The sequence below is a fragment of the Danio aesculapii genome, chromosome 20 (genome assembly GCF_903798145.1).
Source record: "Danio aesculapii chromosome 20, fDanAes4.1, whole genome shotgun sequence".
NCBI classification, from domain to species: Eukaryota; Metazoa; Chordata; class Actinopteri; order Cypriniformes; family Danionidae; genus Danio; species Danio aesculapii.
In genome coordinates this window covers 53,019,254-53,042,809 of record NC_079454.1, presented here as the reverse complement: position 1 = coordinate 53,042,809, position 23,556 = coordinate 53,019,254, and the positions used below count along the sequence as shown (strand labels likewise).

At 35.5% G+C, this 23,556-nt stretch overlaps 2 protein-coding genes and 1 long non-coding RNA gene across 3 annotated transcripts in view; 1 reads left to right on the top strand and 2 right to left on the bottom strand.

Annotated features, from left to right (window-relative positions):
• Nucleotides 1-9,182, bottom strand: part of arhgap39 (Rho GTPase activating protein 39) — a 150,498-nt gene extending 141,316 nt beyond the window's left edge. The window contains exon 1 of the mRNA XM_056481548.1: nt 9,061-9,182. Coding sequence (XP_056337523.1) covers nt 9,061-9,071 — 11 coding nt within the window. The 5' untranslated portion in view covers nt 9,072-9,182. The remainder of the gene's footprint in view (nt 1-9,060) is intronic.
• LOC130248032 (uncharacterized) lies at nt 1,043-4,816 on the bottom strand. Its single transcript, XR_008839589.1, has 4 exons — nt 4,762-4,816; nt 4,412-4,509; nt 4,228-4,320; nt 1,043-1,124 (listed from the first exon to the last, which is right to left on the bottom strand). It is a non-coding gene; the product is annotated as an uncharacterized LOC130248032 (long non-coding RNA).
• A 1,637-nt stretch (nt 9,183-10,819) lies between the features above and the next one.
• c20h8orf82 (chromosome 20 C8orf82 homolog) lies at nt 10,820-18,195 on the top strand. Its single transcript, XM_056445559.1, has 3 exons — nt 10,820-11,050; nt 11,127-11,175; nt 15,789-18,195. Exons 1-3 carry the CDS (start codon nt 10,919-10,921, stop codon nt 16,256-16,258), a joined length of 651 nt encoding a protein of 216 aa, XP_056301534.1. The 5' UTR covers nt 10,820-10,918; the 3' UTR covers nt 16,259-18,195.
• The last annotated feature ends 5,361 nt before the right edge of the window (nt 18,196-23,556 follow it).

Below are 23,556 nucleotides of genomic sequence, written 5' to 3'. Positions count from 1 at the left end.
TTGAATCTGATTGGCTGATAGCTGTGCGATATTCTGCAATAAAAGCACTCGTACAGCCTCCTCACTCTTCTGTATTCCTCCGCCCACATAGAGCGACAGCAGATCAATAAACACTACAGTGTGACAAATATTGCAGCTGTTGGACAACATAATGTACTTTAGAGACTTTTTAGTCGAGAATGTGGTTATTTAGATTGCAACTATGCAGTTTATTTATAAGGATAGTGCCTATCATTAAATATGTATCATTTCTGAGAGACAGCGCGCCAGCATCCATCAGCCTGTCATTAGCTATGTTTCCATCCACCTGTTTTTCCATCAAAACCGGTTGATGGAAACGCCGTGATGCACATAATTTTGAAAATGCGCATAAAAAACGTATTTTGTTTCTTTGTTGTCTATTTAATTATGAGGTATAAATATTGCATATTTAGTCACATTTTAAGAACTCCCTTTTGCAGGATAATCTTGTTGGATGGTTATCATAACCACGCTTTTTGATGTACACTGTAAAAATTAAAGGTTCCTGGAGGCACTTTTCGGGGGTTTTCACATTGCCACACCGGCGGAACCCTCTAAAGAACCTCTAGGCACCATTAAAAAAAAAGGGCAGTTCTTTGAGGAACTTCAAGGGTTCCTGGAGGAACCCTTTTATTAACACTGTAAAAATGAAAGGTTCATGGAGGCACTTTTTGGGGTTCTTCACATTGCCACGCTGGCGGAACCCTCTAAAGAACCTCTAGGCACCATTTCAAAAGGAGCAGTTCTCTGAGGAACCCTCTTATTAAGAATGACCAGGAACCACCTTGAGTGCTTTGAAGCACCATTTTTTTAATGCTTGTTTTTCCTATCTCTCTTAATTTATGGTTTGTGCAAACATGTTTAATCACAAATTCAATAGACATCTATCTATCAATCTATACATGTTTATAGATTTTTAAAAAATACAATCGCATTTTTCATAAATAATTACTTTTATTAATCAATATACATCACAATTACATTCACATAATATGATTAATAATGTAATATACATTTAATGCAAATAATCAAATTTAAATAATGTCTAGCAATAACAGCCAGCAACATCTTCAGCTGTCCACTGCTTTACATTGGAGGTGTCCCTATAAAAGTAAATTAAAAAGCAGTTAACCTGAGAAGTTATGAAAACAAAGGAAATTCACAATATTCCCAGAGCCATTTTTTTTACTTATCAAGACATATTCACAAAAGATATGCAGAACATTTCTGAATAACAAAAGGAAACATCAATAAAATTAGGAATTGTCTTAATTTATATAAAAGGATTTTTTTTCACTGCTTGCAGAGTGCCCGTATACATCAATAAAGGCAAAATCCATAGAATGTAAACCTCTCAAATATCTGAGCACAAGCAGAAATAAGACAACACAAAAGCTGTGTGAAACCACTCCCTCCTTAGTGCACCCCACATATTTTCCCACTCATTCACACAGATAATGCACTATAATTTTGAGTGTACTGCATATGCGATATTGTTATTTTATTCAGGTTGTAGTTATCAGCTTTTTTTTAATTAACCATTAGTTGATTAAAAACACATTAAATAAAAAGAAAATTATATGAGTTAAAAATTTAAATCAATTATGCATGAAGGTCAAATATTGTTTTTGGACTAAATTTAAGCCGCCTTCAAAATACAGAAATTAATATTACAGGGCTCAACAATAAGTTTTTACAATAATACAATGTAAAAACATGTATATACAGTACTTAATAAGTGCATTGTACCATATTATTAATTTAACTTTAAGTACTGTGGTTAAGGTGCCTTAATATAAAGTTGGTCTTGTTTTTTAAAATATATAAATGAAAGTAAAGCAGTCTGTCAAGTTTACATTATTTTGCGAATTGTTTTCTACTTTAATGAAAATATATATTACAAACTCGATCAATGTAACCATTTAGAAGAAAATGCCATGTTTTACTGTAGTTTTTAGAGCTAGGGTGCAGCTATTTTGGAATGTCGCTGTGTCTGACGTCACGGGGTTGGTTCCGTTCCCTCAACTGAAGTGATATTGTGGAAATAATGGACTGAACATGAAGACTGAAAAGCCTAATTTAACAATGCGTGAAGTTGTGGACATGCATCGCAGAGCTGGTACAAATACAAGGAACAAACTTGTGTCTAAAATCAAAACTTTTTTTATATGTTTACTATTTTTCTTTTTTTTTTAAATACTGTTCATTTGATGTGCTTTGGTCTACTCTCTCACACTGGTACAGCGCTGCCTGGGACGGTGATTTACATTCAGACTAATGCAACGATTACAATAACCTTTCAACATTGAATATGAAGCACGACAAAAACTGTGAAGTGAAAAACGGCACTGATCTTAGTTTGGTTTGAACATGAAAAGAAGTGAGGGGCTATATAGTAAAAAGTGAAAGTTCCCGCCTCCATTACGTCAGGTACCAGATCTTGTTAAAGACATTGAGGGCAGTCAGGCATCGTAATACAGAAAGTGGACCAAAGCACATCAATCGATCAGTAATAAAAGAAAAATGTAAAAATGTATAAATGTATTTTTATGTTTCAGACCTACAGTTCAAGTCAGAATTATTAGCACCCTTGTTTATTTTTTTTCCCCTAATTTCCAAATTTTAACACATTTCTAAACATAATAGTTTTAATAACTCATTTGTAATAACTGATTTATTTTATCTTTGCCATGATGACAGTAAATAATATTTACTAGATATTTTTCATAACACTAGTATTCAGCTTAAAGTGATATTTAAAGGCTTAACCAGGTTAATTAGGTTAACTAGGCAGGTTAGGGTAATTAGGCAAGTTATTGTATAACGATGGTTTGTTCTGTAGACTATCAAAAAATATAACTTAAAAGGGCTAATAATTTTGACCTTAAAATGGCTTTAAAAAATTTAAAACAGCTTTTATTCTAGCTGAAATAAAACAAATAAGACTTTCTCCAGAAGAAAAAATATTATCAGACATACTGTGAAAATTTCTCTGCTAAACATCATTTGGGAAAAATTTAAAAAAAGAAAAAAAAAATTCAAAGTGGGGCTAATAATTCTGACTTTAAATGTAAATGTAATGCTTGTATTTGCACCAGCTCTGTGATGCACATAAAAAACTTCATGCATTGTGTTAAATTAGGCTTTCCAGTGTCCGTGTTCAGTCCATTACTTCCACTGTATCTGTTCAGCTGAGGAAACGGAACCAACCTTGTGACATCAGACAGTGATATTCCAAAATAGCTGCACCCTAGCTCTAAAAATTTAAACTATTGTAAAACATGCTCTTTTCTTAAATAATGGTTACATTAATCGAGTTTGTTTATTATATTTTCACTAAACTGGAAATCAATTTACAAATGAATGTAAACTTGACTGAGTGCTTCACTTCCACTTTAAAGGGACAGTTCACCCAAAAAAATTTATTCTGTCATCATTTACTCAACCTTTACTTGTTCCAATCCTGTTTAAGTTTCTTTCATCTGTTGAACTGAAAACAGAAAACCTATAACCACAATCCATACTTTGTTATACTGGTTATAATTTATTTTTAACGGTTAAAAATGTTCAGCTTTAATCAAAATATAATGTGTTACGCTCAACTAAAGAAAGAAAATCTAACAGGTTTGGAACATATTAGAGGTGGGTAAATGATGACAAAATTTAAATTTACTTTAAACCATGTTTATTTGTGAGGTGGTATTAACTAACTCACTACTCTGTAAAAAACTATAATTTGGTGGACACTTTATAAATACTATTTTAATTGAACAACTATTAATTTTAAATGTATTACCCAAACATTATGTTGCTTTATCTAATAATAAATATAATTTAATTAAATTCAAGTTCAACGCGGTTTTGTTTTAAACTAACATACTGTAGTCATTTTGTTTAAGCCAGGTTTCAGTAAGACATTAAGATTAGGATTATTAGTGCATTAAGATTGTTGTCTGTTCATTTACAATACGTGCTTTAGGTGCAAGTGGCCTGACGTTTAGAAGACAAAAAAAGTATTTTCACTTATTTGCCATTTTTCTGGTTTGATTTTTAATAGATTTTTTTCTAGAACACATAGTAAATTAAATTCTTGATCTAATAATACGAGGAACAGACAGTTTCTATGGAGTTAGCCAGATATGCATTACTGTGATTAAAGTGGGACGAGCAAAAGTCTACATGGCTAAAATGTGGATTTTCACTCACTGGTCAAAGCATCCTGAAGATGTTTTCTAACAGGAATTCAGCTCCAGTACTGCTGTGGTGCAGCCCATCAGCATGGGCAAGCCTAGGACGATCCTAGAAAAGATTCCAATTGTTAATAAAGAGCAGATTTTGTTCTTCACACTATGTTAATAGCCATTCATTCAGAGCAAAAAGTCTGCTGAACCTTTCATGTCCACAGCAGTAAGTAGAAAGCTGTCCAGAAATGATGATCTGCATTGCAAGTGAAGTGCATCGGACCGTTTCAATCTGGCCCACTGCTACCTGGATTTGATACAGCAAACTTTAAATTTCTAGTCTATATCTGTCGCAATGATTTACACCTAATATGGATACATCAGAAACAAGCAAATGAGAAAATAAGTGAGTGATTTTAGACACTTAAATGGTTAAAAGTTTAATGTCATTAGTTCAGTGATACCCAGCTGGATAATGATTATCAAATAATATTGTTTGTTAAATGAAGTATTTTTACATTTATTTCCAAATCAGTTAGTTACTTAAAAAAATACTTACATTTGAGGTGACTCAAACGGCTGTTTGAGAGAATACTGAACAATTTCAGGGTTTATGTTGATGTTCTGAGAAGGAAAAAGGCAGGCGTTATGTACATTATTTGTGTGAATGAATAAAAGATGTATTGAAGTACATAACTTAGACACAATTTGTCACACAGATAACTGTTTAAGAAACGCAAATAATAACAAAAGTGTAATATTACTCACAAATATAAGGAAAGACTATTAGATAGCATCGCGGCTAGAAAATAATATAAGCAACCCTGCTCAAGACACTTGCTACACACTGTATATGTAAGGGAAGACAATAAATAAATAAATAAATAAATAAATAAATTTGTGGAAAAAAGCCGTCTAATAAGTACGAATGTATCACGTTATCTGTTTAATTTGAAATTAACGGTCGCTTGCAATGGCTTTCATGGAAGCTTCGTGTTCAATGACAATAAAATATTTCGACATAAATCAATATTTTATATCAAATTATTTATATTTGTGTGAGGTACACGTGTAATTTGAGTGATTATGTACATCCAGCCGATTGTTATTATCGCAAAATAATAATTTTTACCCAATCTTATACAACAGCAATCGCTTCGCGAGACGTTCCTAAAACAGGTTACACGACATAATGATGCGTGTAAGTGTAGATATTTGTGTGCAAATCGTATCTAATTTGTATATTTATTTTGCAAACTTACTCACCTTCCGTGTGTTAGAGATGACAGCAGTCATGAAATGGAGGAAAGGAGCCGTTACAAATCGATATTTGAAAACGCTCCTGCGACCTGCACCTGCGCGTGCACGATGATGCGCGTCCGCGTCATGTTTATATTATTTTGTTAGTTCCGGTTAATATTTTTTTTTTTTTTTTGGGCAACACAATTAATTCCATATCATTAATCCAAGAAACAGATGAAAAAAAAACATTTATTTCAGAAAAATAAAAATGTCCAAAATACTGCATTCATTAGCAAGTTATCTTTGTTGGTTTATCAAAACAAAGTGGAGAAATACTTTTTATTAATAAACCAGAGCCCATAGCCTATATACTTAAGTTTAGTAATATCTTAAATATTTTTCATGAGTGGATTTTTGAAGAACTGTGTTATATAGTTCTATTTTTATAAAAATAACAACAACAACAACAACAATAATAATAATAATAATAATAGCTTAATATTTATTATTATTGTTAATATTATTATTGCAGCAGTTGTTGTTACTATTATTGTTTTAAATGACAGAAACATTTACAGAAAATTTAATTAGTCCCCTATAATAATTATCATTTTCATAATTGTACAAGCCTGTGCATGTTTTTGTCTCTTTTTTCCCCTCTGTTGTGGCTCATTTGTATTTTATTCTCCAAAATTACTTTTACATTTTCAATTTTTTTCACAATTTCCCAGTCAGCCTCCTAACTGCAATCAAGTTAACATTTCTAATCATTGATATTCTTGTGTTCACAGTGAGTGCCACACAAAAAAGAAAAACAAACACCAAATTTCATATCATTCTAAAAGCACAAATAACTAAGTAAATATTAAGTAAATGAACATCCATCTCATTTTCTGGTCTCCACAATTGTCTATTTAATTATGACACAAAAAAAAATCTCTTGGTTCCTTTAAGTGCTAGCTTTTAGATGAGAGATCCACCAGGAACCATTATATAAGTTCATAGATCTTTCAGTAACTCTTTTTTGAAAATTGAGTTCCTCCAATAACTTTCAAAGTGCTTTGAGGTCTTAGTGTAAGGAAACAGTGACTCCAGAACCTCAGTATTGACAAAAAAGTGCTTGTAGGATCCCAGTTACTGCAAAAGGGTCCTGCAAGCACTGCAAAGACTGTCAGTGGTTCCTCAAGGAACCCCATTTTGAGAAAAAGAGCTTTGAGGCACTTAAAATACATTTTAAAGTTCCTTGAGTACTCAACAGAGTACTTGAAGCACCTTTACTTTTTACAGTGTACCAAAAACTATTTCCAACTATTCTGTCAAATTGCTTACCACACTATTTTAAGTGTACATTTAATATAACAATAACAAACTGGCCAGAACATTCAACTTTCCTTAGTCAGATTTTGGCCATTTGAATAAGGAACATTCAATAATAATAATAATAATCCAATTTTTGGTCTTTCGAACCACCCAAACCCCCTTTGGCTTCAGGCCTAAAACTTAATAATTTGTACAAAGAGAGGATTAATTTTATATATATATATATATATATATATATATATATATATATATATATATATATATATATATATATATATATATATATATATATATATTTTTTTTTTTTTTTAATAGCAGTTAAATAAATGATAGCAGTGTATATGTACTGTATATATATATAGGGCGACGCAGTGGTGCAGTAGGTAGTGCTGTTGCCTCACAGCAAGAAGGTCACTGGTTCGAGCCTCGGCTGTGTCAGTTGGCGTTTCTGTGTGGAGTTTGCATGTTCTCCCTGGGTTCGCATGGGGTTCCTCCGGGTGCTCCCAAACACATGTGGTAGACCAAACACATGTGGTACAGGTGAATTGGGTAGGCTAAATTGTTTGTAGAGTATGTGTGTAAATGAGTGTGTATGGATGTTTCCCAGTGATGGGTTGCAGCAGGAAGGGCATCTGCTGTGTAAAAATATGTGCTGGATAATTTGGTGGTTCATTCCGCTGTGGCGACCACGCATTAATAAAAGGGACTAAGCGAAAAGAAAATGAATGAATGTGTGTATATGTATATATATATATAAATTGTTTGATTCATCCGTCCCCACCAATGTCAAGTGCAAACCTACACCCTTGCTGGTGGGACACTAACCAGTGATGATATACAGCCATATCGCACTGCTACGAATGTGATATTGCTCATATATATATATATATATTTGTTTTTAAATCGCAACTACAGTTTCAAGATAGCTCAATTGTGCGAAAAAACCTAAACGTGACTCGGCCAACACTGGCTCTGTGGAAATGGGCGGGGCTAAAGACGTTTTTAGTGCAATGTGTTGCATTTTTCTGATTAGTGGCCAAATCTCAGCAGAAATGTTTGTAGTATTGTTTTCTCCCACCGGGAATTCCACTTATAAACATGATCACCACAAACACAAGCTGAAACACTGCACGATGACGAGTTCGGCTAAAGCATAGTCCACTGATTAACAATTAGCGTGCAGCTCAGTATTTACACATCATCTTCACAAATCAATACAACTGCATCTGCGCTCCCAGGAACTGACCATGTAAATCTGAATATGTACATTAAATTAATGCAGAGGGGTTTCTGATTGGACAAGCTTTCTGACTGGTAAATAAATAAATAAATAAATAAATAAATAAAACGTGGGCCACTGGCTATTTTTTACACAGTCCAGATTGTCAAAGGTGGGTGTGATTTCTCATGACGCCCATTTCAATGCTATCTGTCGGACTCTCTCACACACACACATATACATACACAGACACACTATCGCACACACATACACACGCACAAATACACAAACACTATCGCACACACATACACACGCACAAATACACAAACACTATCGCACACACACGTTTTATCTCCATTTATATACATCCAGCATCCACAAGAGGGTCTTTACCCATCCCTGTGCATCTGTTTGATGGTAAACGCTTTGTTTGATAAACACGCGGAGGTTTCCAATAAAAATGACACTTCTCATTTCCACATGGATCGCTGACTTTCCCCAACACTCACATGAATAATTAAAGCGCGCACAAGGCTCGCAGGTGTCTGCATCCCCGTCATGACATTCCGCTTAAAATAGGATGTGCTGCTGCGCGTCCTCGCATCGCATCGCCCCGCCGTGCGCGCGCCTCAGGGGGACGCGTCCGCCGTGTCCGCGTCTTTTACGGAGGAATGACAGAAAATCAACAATGAACCGCTGCGAGGATCCTCGAAACACCGGCTTATGGGTGTGGAGGGTGTCATGCACGAGCCCGGATTACGCTACCAACACTGTATTTCAAATGATTGCGAGGTCGGGGCGATATTACAGCCTCATATAACCAAATATAACCCAGCCTCATATAACCCAGCCTCATATAACCAGTAGCAAAATCGCCATCAGAATGTGCTGCCTACTTTTTGCATGGAAAAAATCTGAGAAGGTACCGACGGAACACCGGGCTGAGGCTATTGGGACGCTCAGTCACACACACACACACACACACACACATAATTAAGTGATGCAAATGATGTTCATGTGGCCACCTCCATCGGCAGATCAGCGCGTATGGTGAATAGAGATGCGGATGGTGCTTACCTCTCCGCCATGGTGCCTCTGGGTGCCGCTTTATCACGCAGTGAGAGTAATCCACATCCACAGGACGGTCATGGTGCTGCTGGAGGTTCCGCCGCCGCCGCAGTAACGCGAATGAGCAGCAGAGCACGCGCTGTCCGCCCGCGTCTCCGTCACCACCGACAACCTGACGTCATTTTGCGCTTCTCGCGGGCGTGCGCGCGCGCGGGGAGGATGAAAAGAGCGGGTTACCATGGCAACTCGAGAACGCCGGCGCGCGATTAGCTAGCGCTGTGTGTGGGGTCGAGCAAAATAGGCCTATCTATCTATCTATCTATCTATCTATCTATCTATCTATCTATCTATCTATCTATGTCTATCTATCTATCTATCTCTGTCTGTCTATCTATCTATCTATCTATCTATCTATCTATCTATCTGTCTGTCTGTCTGTCTGTCTGTCTGTCTGTCTGTCTGTCTCTGTCTATCTATCTATCTGTCTGTCTGTAATATCTGTCTGTCTATCTATCTATCTATCTATCTATCTATCTATCTATCTATCTATCTATCTATCTGTCTGTCTGTCTGTCTGTCTGTCTCTGTCTATCTATCTATCTGTCTGTCTGTAATATCTGTCTGTCTATCTATCTATCTATCTATCTATCTATCTATCTATCTATCTATCTATCTATCTATCTATCTATCTATCTATCTATCTATCTATCTATCTATCTATCTATCTATCTATCTGTCTATCTGTCTGTCTGTCTGTCTGTCTGTCTGTCTGTAATATCTATCTGTCTGTCTGTAATGTCTATCTGTCTGTCTATCTATAATATCTATCTGTCTGTCTATCTATAATATCTATCTCTCTGTCTGTCTATAATATCTGTCTGTCTGTCTGTCTGTCTGTCTAATATCTATCTGTCTGTCTATCTATAATATCTATCTGTCTGTCTGTCTATAATATCTGTCTGTCTGTCTGTCTGTCTGTCTATCTATCTATCTGTCATCTCAAAATAGGTATTTATATTTAAGACAGACAGGCAAACAATAAACATGGTGCAAAACAAGTAAAATACTGAATACAGTGGTAAAAGAGCATCCATCCATCCAGAAAAGCTACAAACGATTTTTATATTTATTTAAATCTTTAAATAGCTAATTAACATATTTGTCAACAGCAACAAACAATCAAGCTTATCAAAAATACAAGAAATACAATATAGGTTTTGTTATTTCATTATCATTTAAACATTAAAATGACACTTTGTTAAGAATTTAAAAAACAGATTATGAATTGTTCACCACAAAACTAGCAATGCAAGCTAACAAAATCATGTGGTTACTTTAAGATTTCATTTGCATTTTAAGAAAAACTCTGTAGCTAACATAATGTTAACGTAAAGCAACTAATATAGTCAACATCTTCTATATAAATATATTTTTCGATCTCTTTTTGTTCATTATGCCATTTTAAATATGTTGCATGTTATAAAATAAGCATGTCTAGCCTAATGAATTAAATACAAGACAGCGCCATCTAGCGATCACTTTAAATACAACCAAATGCGCCACTGCTGCTGTTATAATAATACGACTTCCTATCGTACAAAGTATTGATCATAGGAGACTCTTAGAGCATAATAAACATAGTACATCAATCAAACACCCACCCACGCACATTTTAACCGGTCTACACGGTAAAATCACAGAGATTCAATGTCAATGTCAGTAAAGCGGAACTGATTGTGCGCTGCGTTTGTTTCCGGCGGACAGAACAAACCTCTACACAATATAAACAAAACAGATTTAACGCTGAATCTGGCGCAGTAATGTTAATTAATAACCGTGTGCGGGTTTTGCTGTAACTAAAGCAGCTATGAGGTCTGTTAACCGGCTGTTTAGTCGTCAATGTAGGTTGATTTGCAGGAATGTGTCCTCATACACACAAGGACAGAGTCCAGAAGCGAGAATTAGAGAGTATTTCTACTATATCGATCATCAAGGACAGGTACCAGCTTAATGCCATGCATGCCATGTTTACGTGCACGTCTTTCTTTAATGTTTCTTTTTCTTCTCTTATTAAGCTCTTTCTGGATGACACCAAGGTGAAGAACTTTGTCACCTGTTTCAAAGGTATTTCTATTTCTGCACTGTATACATTCAGGTAAAGTTGGTGGTGGACATACTGAAACACTTAACGTGAAAAAAGCTTAACGTGGCTTAATGTACCTAAAAATCAAGCAGAAACCCACATTTCTGTCAAACTTTACTCGTAATTAACCCTAAGTACTGTAAAAATAACGAGTCCCAATTCCATAGACCAGTGTTTCCCAACCCTGTTCCTGGAGGCACACCAACAATACATATTTTGTATGTCTCCCTTATCTGACCCTTTCCTGTCAGGTTTTGGGGTCTTTTCTAATGTTCTGCTGAGTTGATTCAGGTGTGTTTGATTAGGGAGAGGTTGAAAATGTGTACTGTTGGTGTGCCTTCAGGAACAGGGTTGGGAAACACTGCCATAGACAAAGTGAAAACATCACGTTAAGTGTTTTCTCTGCAACTGAAGCCTGTTATAAGGAAAAGGCGTGGATTAATGTACCAAAACAACAAGTGAGGGAAACTAAATTTCTATCAAGTTTTACTTGTGATAAGCACTTACTACTAGCAAATAAATTAGCCTCGTTTCTACAGCTAAAGTGATCAATATTGTGTTTAAGGGGTGGTCCACTACAATATCATATTTGAAACTTAAGTTGGTGTGTAATGTAGCTGTGTGAACATGAACAACATCTCTGAATGTAAAATGCTCAAAGTTCATTGCAAAGGGAGACCTTGGTTTTTACAGAGTTAGCTTAGCAAAGCCTACAATAAACAAACTTTGGGGACTACAAAAAATACTTCCGAGCCTGTGAGATCACGAATGTACTTTTACCGCGCACACACACTGCGCAGCGAAGGGGCGTGGCCAGAGGCGCTGTAATGTTATAGCAGAGGGAGAAAATGCCCTCCTGCTATTTCCACAGAGCTTCGTCTGTTTCTGGGCTTCCAAAGGACACGACACAAAGACAGAAGTGCTTACAGTTCAATATTAATTATGTTCCTGAGAATTATAAAATACATAGCAAGCATGATTTGACAAAACACAGCTTCCAGAATCTCTCCCAGTTCAGTGCCGGATTCGGTTAAAATCTCCTCAAAGGAGCAGCTCACGACCTGTAAGTGTTTTTATTTGTTAAAATTGATCATGACATGTACAGTGTCTAGTGTTAACGGTATGTTGTAGCAAAGATGTAAACAACGGGAAATGCTGTTTGGCACCGCAAATGATTTAGCTACAAATTCATATTTATCAGTCAAACTGCTGTAAAAACACACACGCCATACCTGTCAACCCTCCTGTTTTTACCAGGATTGTCCCGTATTTTACAGTTCTATCCCGCTATCATCCCGTAAAAGTATTTTCCCGTATTTCCCCCATATTCAGTCTTTCTCTGAGGGGTGGCAAATAAACATTAAAGAGCTGAACTGAGCCTCCCTATATGCAACCCATACCGCCGAACCACCAGGGGCCGCCCTTGCTCTTAAATGACAGTCTGTTCTGTGCTTTCGCTTTGTTTAGGCATGAAAACACTTTGGCTGTTGCTCAATTCCAAGAACGCAGAGAATGGACTTGCGTTCTTGTGGAGACCGGTCTTGCCAGGTGTCCTCGGAAGAACGAACTCGGGAGACCGTGAGGGCAGAAAACGCGTCCTCTGAGAAATGAGATGCTACGTTCTTCCTGATGGTCACATGACCTTCACGCGTCTTAAATGTAAAATTATTTAAACATTACAGCATTCATACAACGATTTATTGTTTTTCCCCTTTTCAAAATATATACTATGCATAAAAACATTATAAATATACGCTGCACAGTATAAATAAAACTGATTTTAATATGAATTTCAGCAAACTAACACCCTTAATGTGTTCATTCCTTTATTAAGATGTTCATGGTAATTTATACTTTCACCGTTTCATTTAGGGAAACTCCTGAGGTAAATAAGTTCTATCTCTAAACTTTAATAATAATCTAAATAAAATGCTGCGCTTCCCACCTCCAGTCACAATGACTTCTGGGACTTCCAGAGCGGGTTCGGCGCTCAAGTCTGCATCAGTGCGTCCTCTATCAAGATCACATCCGGGAAGTTTCACGCGTCCTCTGTTCTTGCGGTCTTGAGTATTGGAACTGAACTTTGGCAGCTGATGATGACGTTACATGAGAACAGGAGGATGCAAGACCGCTGAAGAACGCATATTGAGAAACAGCCTCTGAAATAACAAAACAGTCATGTAGTGGTGCGCTCCATAGTGATAAATAGACGCTGCCCGTTTCCCAAACGGATTCTGTACACACGATTTGTAACGGAGTGAAAGTCTGGGTTTTGGGTGCATGTTTGAACAGACATATACACATAATAAATAATAATAATAATTATCTAAAGATGTCGATTTAAAATAAAAATCTTCAGAAAAAATTGTTTAAAAATAGCTCAGTGGTTAGCACTGTGGCAAGAAGGTTGCTGGTTTAAGTCCCGGCTTGGTCAGTTGGCATTTCTGTGTGGAGTTTGCATGTTCTCCCTGTGTTGGCGTGGGTTTCCTCCAGGTGCTCCGGTTTCCCCCACAGTCCAAACACATGCGCTATAGGGGAATTGATGAACTAAATTGGCCATAGTGTATGAGTGTGTGTGAATGTGAGAGTGTATGGGTGATTCCCAATACTGGGTTGCAGGTGGAGAAAACATATGCTAGAATAAACACAAAAACATGCTAGAATAGTTGGCGGTTCGTTCTGCTGTGGTGACTCCTGATAAATAAGGGAATAAGCTGAAGGAAAATGAATGAATTAAGGGATAATCCCTTTTTAATAATCCCTTATTATTAAGCACAACAAATGAAAACGTGTTGTAACTTCCGACCAATTTTAGTTTTAATTAATTAAGGGAAAATGTAAGGTTTTCCTTCATTTTTAATTTTCTCAAGCACTTTATTTGAAAATACACAATTTTCAAAATGTTTTTATTTTATCTTAGCCCTACTTTAACTTAATGAGAAAAAATCTACAGTCATATGTGTTCAGTTCAATGCTCAATGACAGGAAATATTATGGATGAAGGGATGGGTGGATGGATGGATAGTTATACAGACAGACAGACGGATGGATAGATAGATAGATGGATGGATGGATGGATGGATGGATGGATGGATCCTAAATATAATACACCATTTGACAGACAGACGGAGAGATGGATAGGCAGATAGATAGATAGATAGATAGATAGATAGATAGATAGATAGATAGATAGATAGATAGATAGATAGATAGATAGATAGATAGATAGATAGATAGATAGATAGATAGATAGATAGATAGATAGATAGATAGATCCTAAATATAATACACTATTTGACAGACAGACGGATAGATAGATAGATAGATGGATGGATGGATGGATGGATGGATGGATGGATGGATCCTAAATATAATACACCATTTGACAGACAGACGGAGAGATGGATAGATAGATAGATAGATAGATAGATAGATGGATGGATGGATGGATGGATGGATGGATGGATGGATGGATCCTAAATATAATACACCATTTGACAGACAGACGGATAGATAGATAGATAGATGGATGGATGGATGGATGGATGGATGGATGGATGGATCCTAAATATAATACACCATTTGACAGACAGACGGAGAGATGGATAGATAGATAGATAGATAGATAGATAGATAGATAGATAGATAGATAGATAGATAGATAGATAGATAGATAGATAGATAGATAGATAGATGGATGGATGGATGGATGGATGGATGGATGGATGGATGGATGGATCCTAAATATAATACACCATTTGACAGACAGACGGAGAGATGGATAGATAGATAGATAGATAGATAGATAGATAGATAGATAGACAGATAGATATAATACACTATTTGACAGATAGATAGATAGATAGATAGATAGATAGATAGATAGATAGATAGATAGATAGATAGATAGATAGATAGATAGATAGATAGATAGATAGATAGATAGATAGATACTAAATATAATGCACTATTTGACAGACAGACGGAGAGATGGATAGACAGACATAGAGATAGATAGATAGTAAGGAGATGTAAATGGATAGATGTAAATTACAGATCCAGAATAGACTTACAACAGTAACGTTCTCCCATTTATTTTCTCACTAGTCATTGCAAAATGCTTTAAAGGTGACCTATTATGCCCCTTTCTAAGAGATGTAAATAAGTCTCTGATGTGTCTAGAGTGTGTGTGTGGATGAAGCTCAAACTAGCACACAGATTGTTTTCTAGCTCTCTGAAAAGTGTGGTGTTTTGGTGACTGTCGCTTTAAATTCAAATGAGATTGCCATTTTCAGAAGAGGGCGGAGCTACAAATGCCTGTGCATCAGCATAGTGGCAGATTCAAAAACAATTATATGAGATAGTCACTAGTGGGTGGGGCTTTCCTCCTCTGATGACACGTACAAAGGAAGAACGTCAATCAAAGTGTTTCTTCTTAATCAAGTCTGATTATAAACAATAGAATTAATTCATTTTTACCATTAGAAGCTGGCTATATTCACCACACAACTGTTTAAACCCCTTATTAAAGTCATTTCTGCATGATAGCTCCACTCTAAATAAAGATTGTACGAATTCTCTCTCTCTTTCATAGACCAGCAGTTCTTAGTTTTCTTCTTCAGCCGTCTGAAAGTCAACCAGTGCGGCCGCTATCAGCCGGACTTCCCGTTTGTCTCGCTCTGCGGACGCGAGCGCAACTTCCTGCGCTGCGAAGATCAACCCATAGTTTTCACTCACCTGATTTTAGAGGCGGGGCTTGAGGAGCGTCTGTCATACTGTGGGGGCGGAGCTAAGCTGAGCGTTCCATTCCGCCCACAATCCTTATTCATGCACCCCAGCAGTGGCAGAGTTTACCATCCCGGGCCGGAGCGGACTGGAGGAGCGGGACTGCTGAGATCAGCTCTCGCTATTGAGATCAGTCCACATTTTGGGTACGACACAGGACAGGATGGCACAGCAGCACAGCCCACTCACTTCACATGGGCAGGTCAACGACACACTCTCAGCAAAGAGTTGGAGAAACATTTCCCTGAGCAAAAAGAGGAATGCATGAAGATACGGTGATTCAACATGCAAGTACACTGTTGAAATAACACCACAAACCAATTTAAAGTTGAATTCAAGCTCTTTCAATGAACTTATGTTTGTTTTTAAGTACTTTCCAGGCCTTGAATCCTCCCTTCAAGAAGCCTGATTTACCTGTTATGCAGATTTCTATTAGAGTAGTGTTTAAGAAAGGACACAAAGCTTAAATATACATTATAAATAATATCTGTCAATGAGCAGTTTCTGTATTTTGGGTTTATTTATGGTTGTGGATTGCATTATAGGATGTTGATCTCTGCTCTGTCCACTACTGATGTTAAAAATTCAACTCTACAGTTTAACAAAGTGACTTTATTGACATTTTAGTCATACGAGAAACAATATCTAGAGAAATAAGTGTGTAAAATAACAGAAAATGTGCTGCGGTTTATTACAAGGTGTTTATAGTGTAATATACCACACCAACCCTGACAATACAGCACTGCACACTATTACAAATGACAATAAAAGACACTTTTTTTGAACATTTCAGGGTTAAAAGTTGCTGAACAAAAGGATCAAGCTCCCATAATGCAATTCAGAAGCATAAATAAACAGGGAAAAATCAAAAATACAGTCACAACATACAGAAAAGTGCTAATTTGCAGATATTTTTAGTGTAAATGCAAGATCAAATAAATATAACACGCATGTGAAATAATAGAAAATACAGTCACAACATAACAATGACGACCTGAATGAAACATTTTCCTGTGCAAAAAGATGAACGCATGAAGATACGGTGATTCAACATGCAAGTACACTGTTGAAATAACACCACAAACCAATTTAAAGTTGAATTCAAGCTCTTTTAATGACCATATGTTTGTTTTTAAGTACTTTCCAGGCCTTGAATCCTTCTTTTAAGAAGTCTGATGAACTAATGGAGCATTATTATAAAGTGCTGCACAGATTTTTATTAGAGTAGTGTTTAAGAAAGGACACAAAGCTTAAATATACACTATAAATAATATCTGTCAATGAGCAGTTTCTGTATTTTGGGTTTATTTATGGTTGTGAATTGCATTATAGGATGTTGATCTCTGCTCTGTCCACTTTTGATGTTGAAAATTCAACTCTACAGTTTAACAAAGCGACTTTATTGAGATTTTAGTCATTTGAGAAATAATATCTAGAGAAATAAGTGTGTAAAATAACAGAAAATGTGCTGCGGTTTATTACAAGGTGTTTATAGTGTAATACACAACACCAACACAGACAATACAGCACTGCAGACTATTACAAATGACAATAAAACACACTTTTTTTAACATTTCAATGTTTAAAGTTTCTAGGCTTCCAAGCTGAAGCGTTTAAAGCTGAACAAAAAGGATCAAGCTCCCATAATGCAATTCAGAAGCAGAAATAAACTGGGAAAAATCAAAAATACAGTCACAACATAACAATGAAGACCTGAATGAAACATTTCCCTGTGCAAAAAAGATGAACGCATGAAGATACTGTGATTCAACATGCAAATAAACTGTTAAAATCCTGCTCAAATGAATGTATAGTTGAAGGCAAAATTATTAGGCTTCCTGTGAAACTGCTGTTTAATGGAGAGGAACACATTTTTAATAACTGATTTCTCTTTGTCATGATGACAGTAAATAATATTAGACTAGATATTCTTCAAGATACTAGTATTCAGCTTATAGTGACATTTAAAGGCTTAACTAGGTTAATTAGGGTAAAGTTAGGATAATTAGGCAAGTCATTGTATAACAGTGGTTTGTTCTGGAGACAATCAGAAAAAAAAAGTTTCTAAGGGGGTATAATAATAACCTTAAAAATATATTTTTTTAAATCAAGGCTTTGTTATTATAGGGAATATTGCTTTCACAGGAGGGCAAATAATATTACCTCTAACTGTATATTCTGAAGATACTGTAGTAATAAATGTATATATTGTGTCATTTGGATTGCTTTCCTGTTGTCATTAACACAGCACTTCATTTTCTTCCCAAAACTATATATATATATATATATATATATATATATATATATATATATATACACAGTTGAAGTCAGAATTATTAGCCTGCTGTTTATTTTTTCCCCAATTTCTGTTTAACAGAGCAGATTTCTTCAACACATTTCTAATCATAATAGTGTTAATAACTCATCTCTAATAACTGATTTATTTTCTCTTTGTCATGATGACAGTAAATAATATTAGACTAGATATTCTTCAAGACACTTCTATACAGCTTAAAGTGACATTTAAAGGCTTAACTAGGTTAACTAGGTTAACTGGGCAGATTAGGGTAATTAGGCAAGTCATTGTATAATGATGGTTTGCTCTGGAGACAATTGATAACAAATATAGCTTAAAGGGGCTTATAATATTGAACTTAAAATGGTTTTTTTTTTAAAACAATTAAAAACTGCTTTTATTCTAGCCGAAATAAAACAAATAAGACTTTCTCCAGAAGAACAAATATTATCAGACATACTGTGAAAAATTCCTGAATATGTTAAATGTTATTTGGGAAATATTTAAAAAAGAATTAAAAAAAATTTATAGTTGGGCTAATAATTCTGACTTCAACTGTGTATATATAAAATGATGGTCCATTAGTTAATATATTTACTAACATGAATAAACTGTTAGTAATACATTACAGTATTCAACTTTGTTAATGTTAAAGTTGTTCATTGTTAGTTCATGTTAACTCACAGTGAATTAATGTTAACAAGTAAAACGTTGGATTTTAATAATGCATTTATAATGTTAGTAACGACATTAACTTTATTCTAAAGTGTGGAACATTGTTCTAAATGTTAAAAAAAGGACAAAAAAGCTGAAATATAATATATACACTTACCGGCCACTTTATTAGGTACACCTTACTAGGACCAGCTTGGACCCTCTTTTGCCATAGAACTGCCTTAATCCTTCGTGGTGTAGATTCAACAAGATACTGGAAATATTCCTCAGAGATTTTGCTCCATATTGACATGATAGCATCACACAGTTGCTGCAGATTTGTCGGCTGCACATCCATGATGCCAATCTCCCGTTCCACCACATCCCAAAGGTGCTCTATTGGATTGAGTTCTGGTGTCTGTGGAGGCCATTTGAGTACAGTGAACTCATTGTCATGTTCAAGAAACCAGTCTGAGATGATTCACGCTTTATGACATGGAGCGTTATCCTGCTGGAAGTAGCCATCAGAAGATGGAGACACTGTGCTCATAAAGGGATGGACATGGTCAGCAACAATACTCAGGTAGGCTGTGGCGTTGACACGATGCTCAGTTGGTACTAATGGACCCAAAGAGTGCCAAGAGAATCTCCCCCACACCATTACACCACCACCACCAGCCTGAACCGCTGATACAAGGCAGGATGGATCCATGCTTTCATGTTGTTGAGGCCAAATTCTGAGCCGAGCATCTGAATGTGGCAGCAGAAATCAAGACTATATATATAAATATATAAATATAAATAAATACACACACACACACACACAAACATATATATATATAACACTTAGGACTACTCTTCTGTATAGTACATTAGGTTAGGGGCGACCGCAACCCCTTGTACTTTTGGATAGATAGATAGAGTAGACAGTCAGGACTCGGAAGACTCTTCGCGTGCTAATTATTTTATTTCACATACTGTAGTTAGTTAGCTAGATGCTTCTGGGAAGTTAGATTAAGTTTGGGTTTTGTTCTTTTCGTTCCTTTAGCGCCGCCCACGTCCCTTCTGCCAGCTCTCCTGTCTTTGTATTTGTTTCAGTGTTGTAAATATTGTAAATAGTATATTTTGCCTTACTTTATTTTCTTTATTTTGGATTTATTCGTTGTTTTTTGTTCACTTTGGGAAATATAAATAAAATCACAATTTTGGTATTATTTTGGTTGTCTTTGGCACTTATTTACTGTTTGTATAAATATATTTTAATCACAAATAAATGTCAAACCCCACCATCCCCTGGACTAACATCAGGGGTTTGTAACACACATACATGCATACATACATACATATATATATATACATACATACATATGTTGAAATCAATATTATTCGCCCTCCTGTGAATTTTGTCTTTCTTTTCTAAATATTTCACAGTATTTCCTGTAATATTTTTTCTTCTGGAGAAAGTCTTATTTGTTTTATTTCGGCTAAAATAAAATAGTTTTTAATAGTTTTTAAACCCATTTTAAGGTCAATATTATTAGCAATATTAGTTTTGGATTGTCTCCAGAACAAACCACTGTTATACAATGACTTGCCTAATTACCCTAACTTTACCCTAATTAACCTAGTTAAGCCTTTAAATGTCACTTTAAGCTGTATAGAAGTGTCTTGAAGAATATCTAGTCTAATATTATTTACTGTCATCATGAGAAAGATATAATAAATCAGTTAGAAATGAGTTATTAAAACTATTATGATTAGAAATGTGTTTAAAAATATAACATGGTTAATAATTCAGACTTCAACTGAACTATATATAGTGTTAAACTCTGGTTTCACAGCTGTTGGTTCAACACACTTTTCCTAGCCCCGGACACCAGCTCCTGTCAGAAAATGTCCAGCAAGTGTTACTATAGCAGAACCAACAGCCATGGAAAATTACTGCTCCACAACATTATCCAGAGACACTACAGACCTTGAAATGGAGACTTTCTCCTTTCTCCTGAATCAAGTCTCCCTTCAATTCACACAATCATAAGACTACAACCATAAGGAAAAAGGGGATTTATTGATAAGGCAATAGTTAATTGAGAATAGTCATAATCAAATAAAAAATGTGATAAAATTACATTCAAATGGTCAATAATCAAATCATTAAATAATTAACGATCAAGTGATTATTATATAAATGACTGTAATTATATGTAAATATATATAAATGTCTTTCCAAGAGATGGGTTGCGGCTGGAAGGGCATCCGCTGTGTAAAAACGTGCTGGATAAGTTGGCGGTTCATTCCGCTGGGGTGACCCCGGATTAATAAATGGACTAAGCCGAAAAGAAAATGAATGAATGAATATAAATGTCATCATCCAATGTGTTAAAAGCTACCATTTGTAAAGTCACCGTCCAGAAAAATTCACATCTTAATAAAGCTATGGCCACATTACATTGGATAATGATTTATCATATAATCTCAAAGGTGTTTGAAGTGTGTTTGTGAATTTACAATGCAGAATACTCCACTGTCACAACGTAAAGTGGTGATTGTTTTATTAAAAAACACTGGACTGTAATAAAAAGAGGCTGTTTTACACATCCTGTAGAGTTAAACTGTTGAGTTTAATGATTTTTGAATCCCTTCAGATGATCTCCAGGTCTGGCACCTTTAGCTTAGCTTAGCATAGATCATTGAATCGGATTAGACCATTAACATCTCACTCCAAAAACTGTTTCAATAATTGTCCTATTTAACGCTTGACTCTTCTGTAGTAAAACAGTGTGTACTAAGACTGACAGTAAAGGAATAGTTGCTATTCTTTAGGCCGATATGACTTTACTCTCATTCTGACGTAATAATCAACAAAGTTTTGCTCTCATGTATGACTGCAGCAATGCAATTCAGAAACAATAAATGAAGGAAATTAAGTTAATTATTATTTAATAAATTAGTTTAGGATTAATTGAATTAAAGATACAATATATATGTTTCATTAAGTCATATATTACTTTATTCCGTCTGTCTATATCTCTCATCTATCTGCAGTCCAAAAGTGGGTTTTGCTGCTTGTTCAAACATTAAAAATCAGCTGAAACAACACAATTATTGAGGTTTTTTGGGGGGGACAACTGAATTGTTTTGTGTTTAATCCATTTAGAATAGTTGGTCACACTTCATATTAAGTGTCCCTATCTAATATACATTAAAAATTAAGTGCAATGTACTTAATGTGTCCATAATGTATTACAGAACCCTTCTGGTGCTATCGAGATGGGCTATGGGTCAGGTTAGGGACAGATTTTGTGATCTGGGTAGGTTTAAGGGTGGTTAAGGTGTAAGGAATGGACCACCAGTGTAATTATGAATGTGATTACAGAAATTAATTACAAATGTGTGTATTTAATCAAGCATAAGTGCAATGCAAAAACATGTGTTTACACAATTGTAATGATTTATTAATTTCAGTGTAAGTACACATTAGTTAAGGCCACTTAATAAAACATGGGACCGATTAGGTCAACTTAATCGATTTGTGTTGGGACAACATGAATGAATCATATGGAACCATGCATTTTTTACAGTATCTATGCATTATTGTCATTTATTTTTACAGGTTTGGTCCTCCATAAGCTACTCTCAAGCTGCTGACAAATGTTGCTATAAGCTAGTTCAGGAACTTTGCTGCCGTACCATGACTGAAGAAAATAATAAAAGGAGGAAAATGATCAAATAATAGCATTAAATTCGTATAAAAAAATACAATATATGTGTTTTATTAAGTCATATATTAATGCATTTAGCTATTTATTTTGCAGGTTTGGTCCTCCATTAGTGTCAAGCTACTGAAAAATGTCGCTATGCTAGTTGAGGAACTTTGTTGCCGTCCCACAGGGGTGTCAAACTCAATTCCTGAAACGCCGCAGCTCTGCACAGTTTAGTTCCAACTCTAATGCACTCAATTAGTTTGATCAGGGGTGATTGATTAGAGTTGGAACTAAACTGTGCAGAGCTGCGGCTCTCCAGGAACTGAGTTTGACACCTGTTCCATACCATGACAGTAATGCAGAAACTAATAAACAAAGGGGGAAAATATGAATGCAGCATTAAATTAATTAATAAACAATACAATATATATGATTTATTAAGGCCCAATTCTGTTTTTGTACCCCTACCCCTTCCTCTTGGCCCTTAAATCCGAGTGTGAAGGGGAAGGGCTTCAAAGAAATGGGACAGCACTACAGCACCTGTACACGTCATCATATATCATCACGATCTCTTGAAAAATGTCGCTATGCTAGTTGAGGAACTTTACTGCTGTATCATGGCTGAAGCAGAAGCAATGCAGAAAATAATTAAAAATATAATAAATCTAATTTCTGAAGTCAGATATTAATGCATTTATTTATTTATTTATTTATTTATTTATTTTATTCATTTTATTATATTTATTCTGCGTAAGTCACTGTCAAGTGACCATTAGTGTCAAGCTACTGAAAAATGTCGCTATGCTAGTTGAGGAACTTTGTTGCCGTACCACAGTTTAGTTCCAACTCTATTTAAACACACCTGATCAAACTAATTGAGTCCTCCAGGTTTGTTTGATACAGATAGGTGTGCTGAAGCTGGG

Coding starts and splice junctions, on each gene's coding strand:
- c20h8orf82 (XM_056445559.1), top strand. CDS start 10,919: ATGAGGTCTGTTAACCGGCTGTTTAGTCGTCAATGTAGGTTGATTTGC. Junction 11,051..11,126: donor ATATCGATCATCAAGGACAG/GTACCAGCTTAA, acceptor TCTCTTATTAAG/CTCTTTCTGGATGACACCAA. Junction 11,176..15,788: donor CTTTGTCACCTGTTTCAAAG/GTATTTCTATTT, acceptor TCTCTTTCATAG/ACCAGCAGTTCTTAGTTTTC.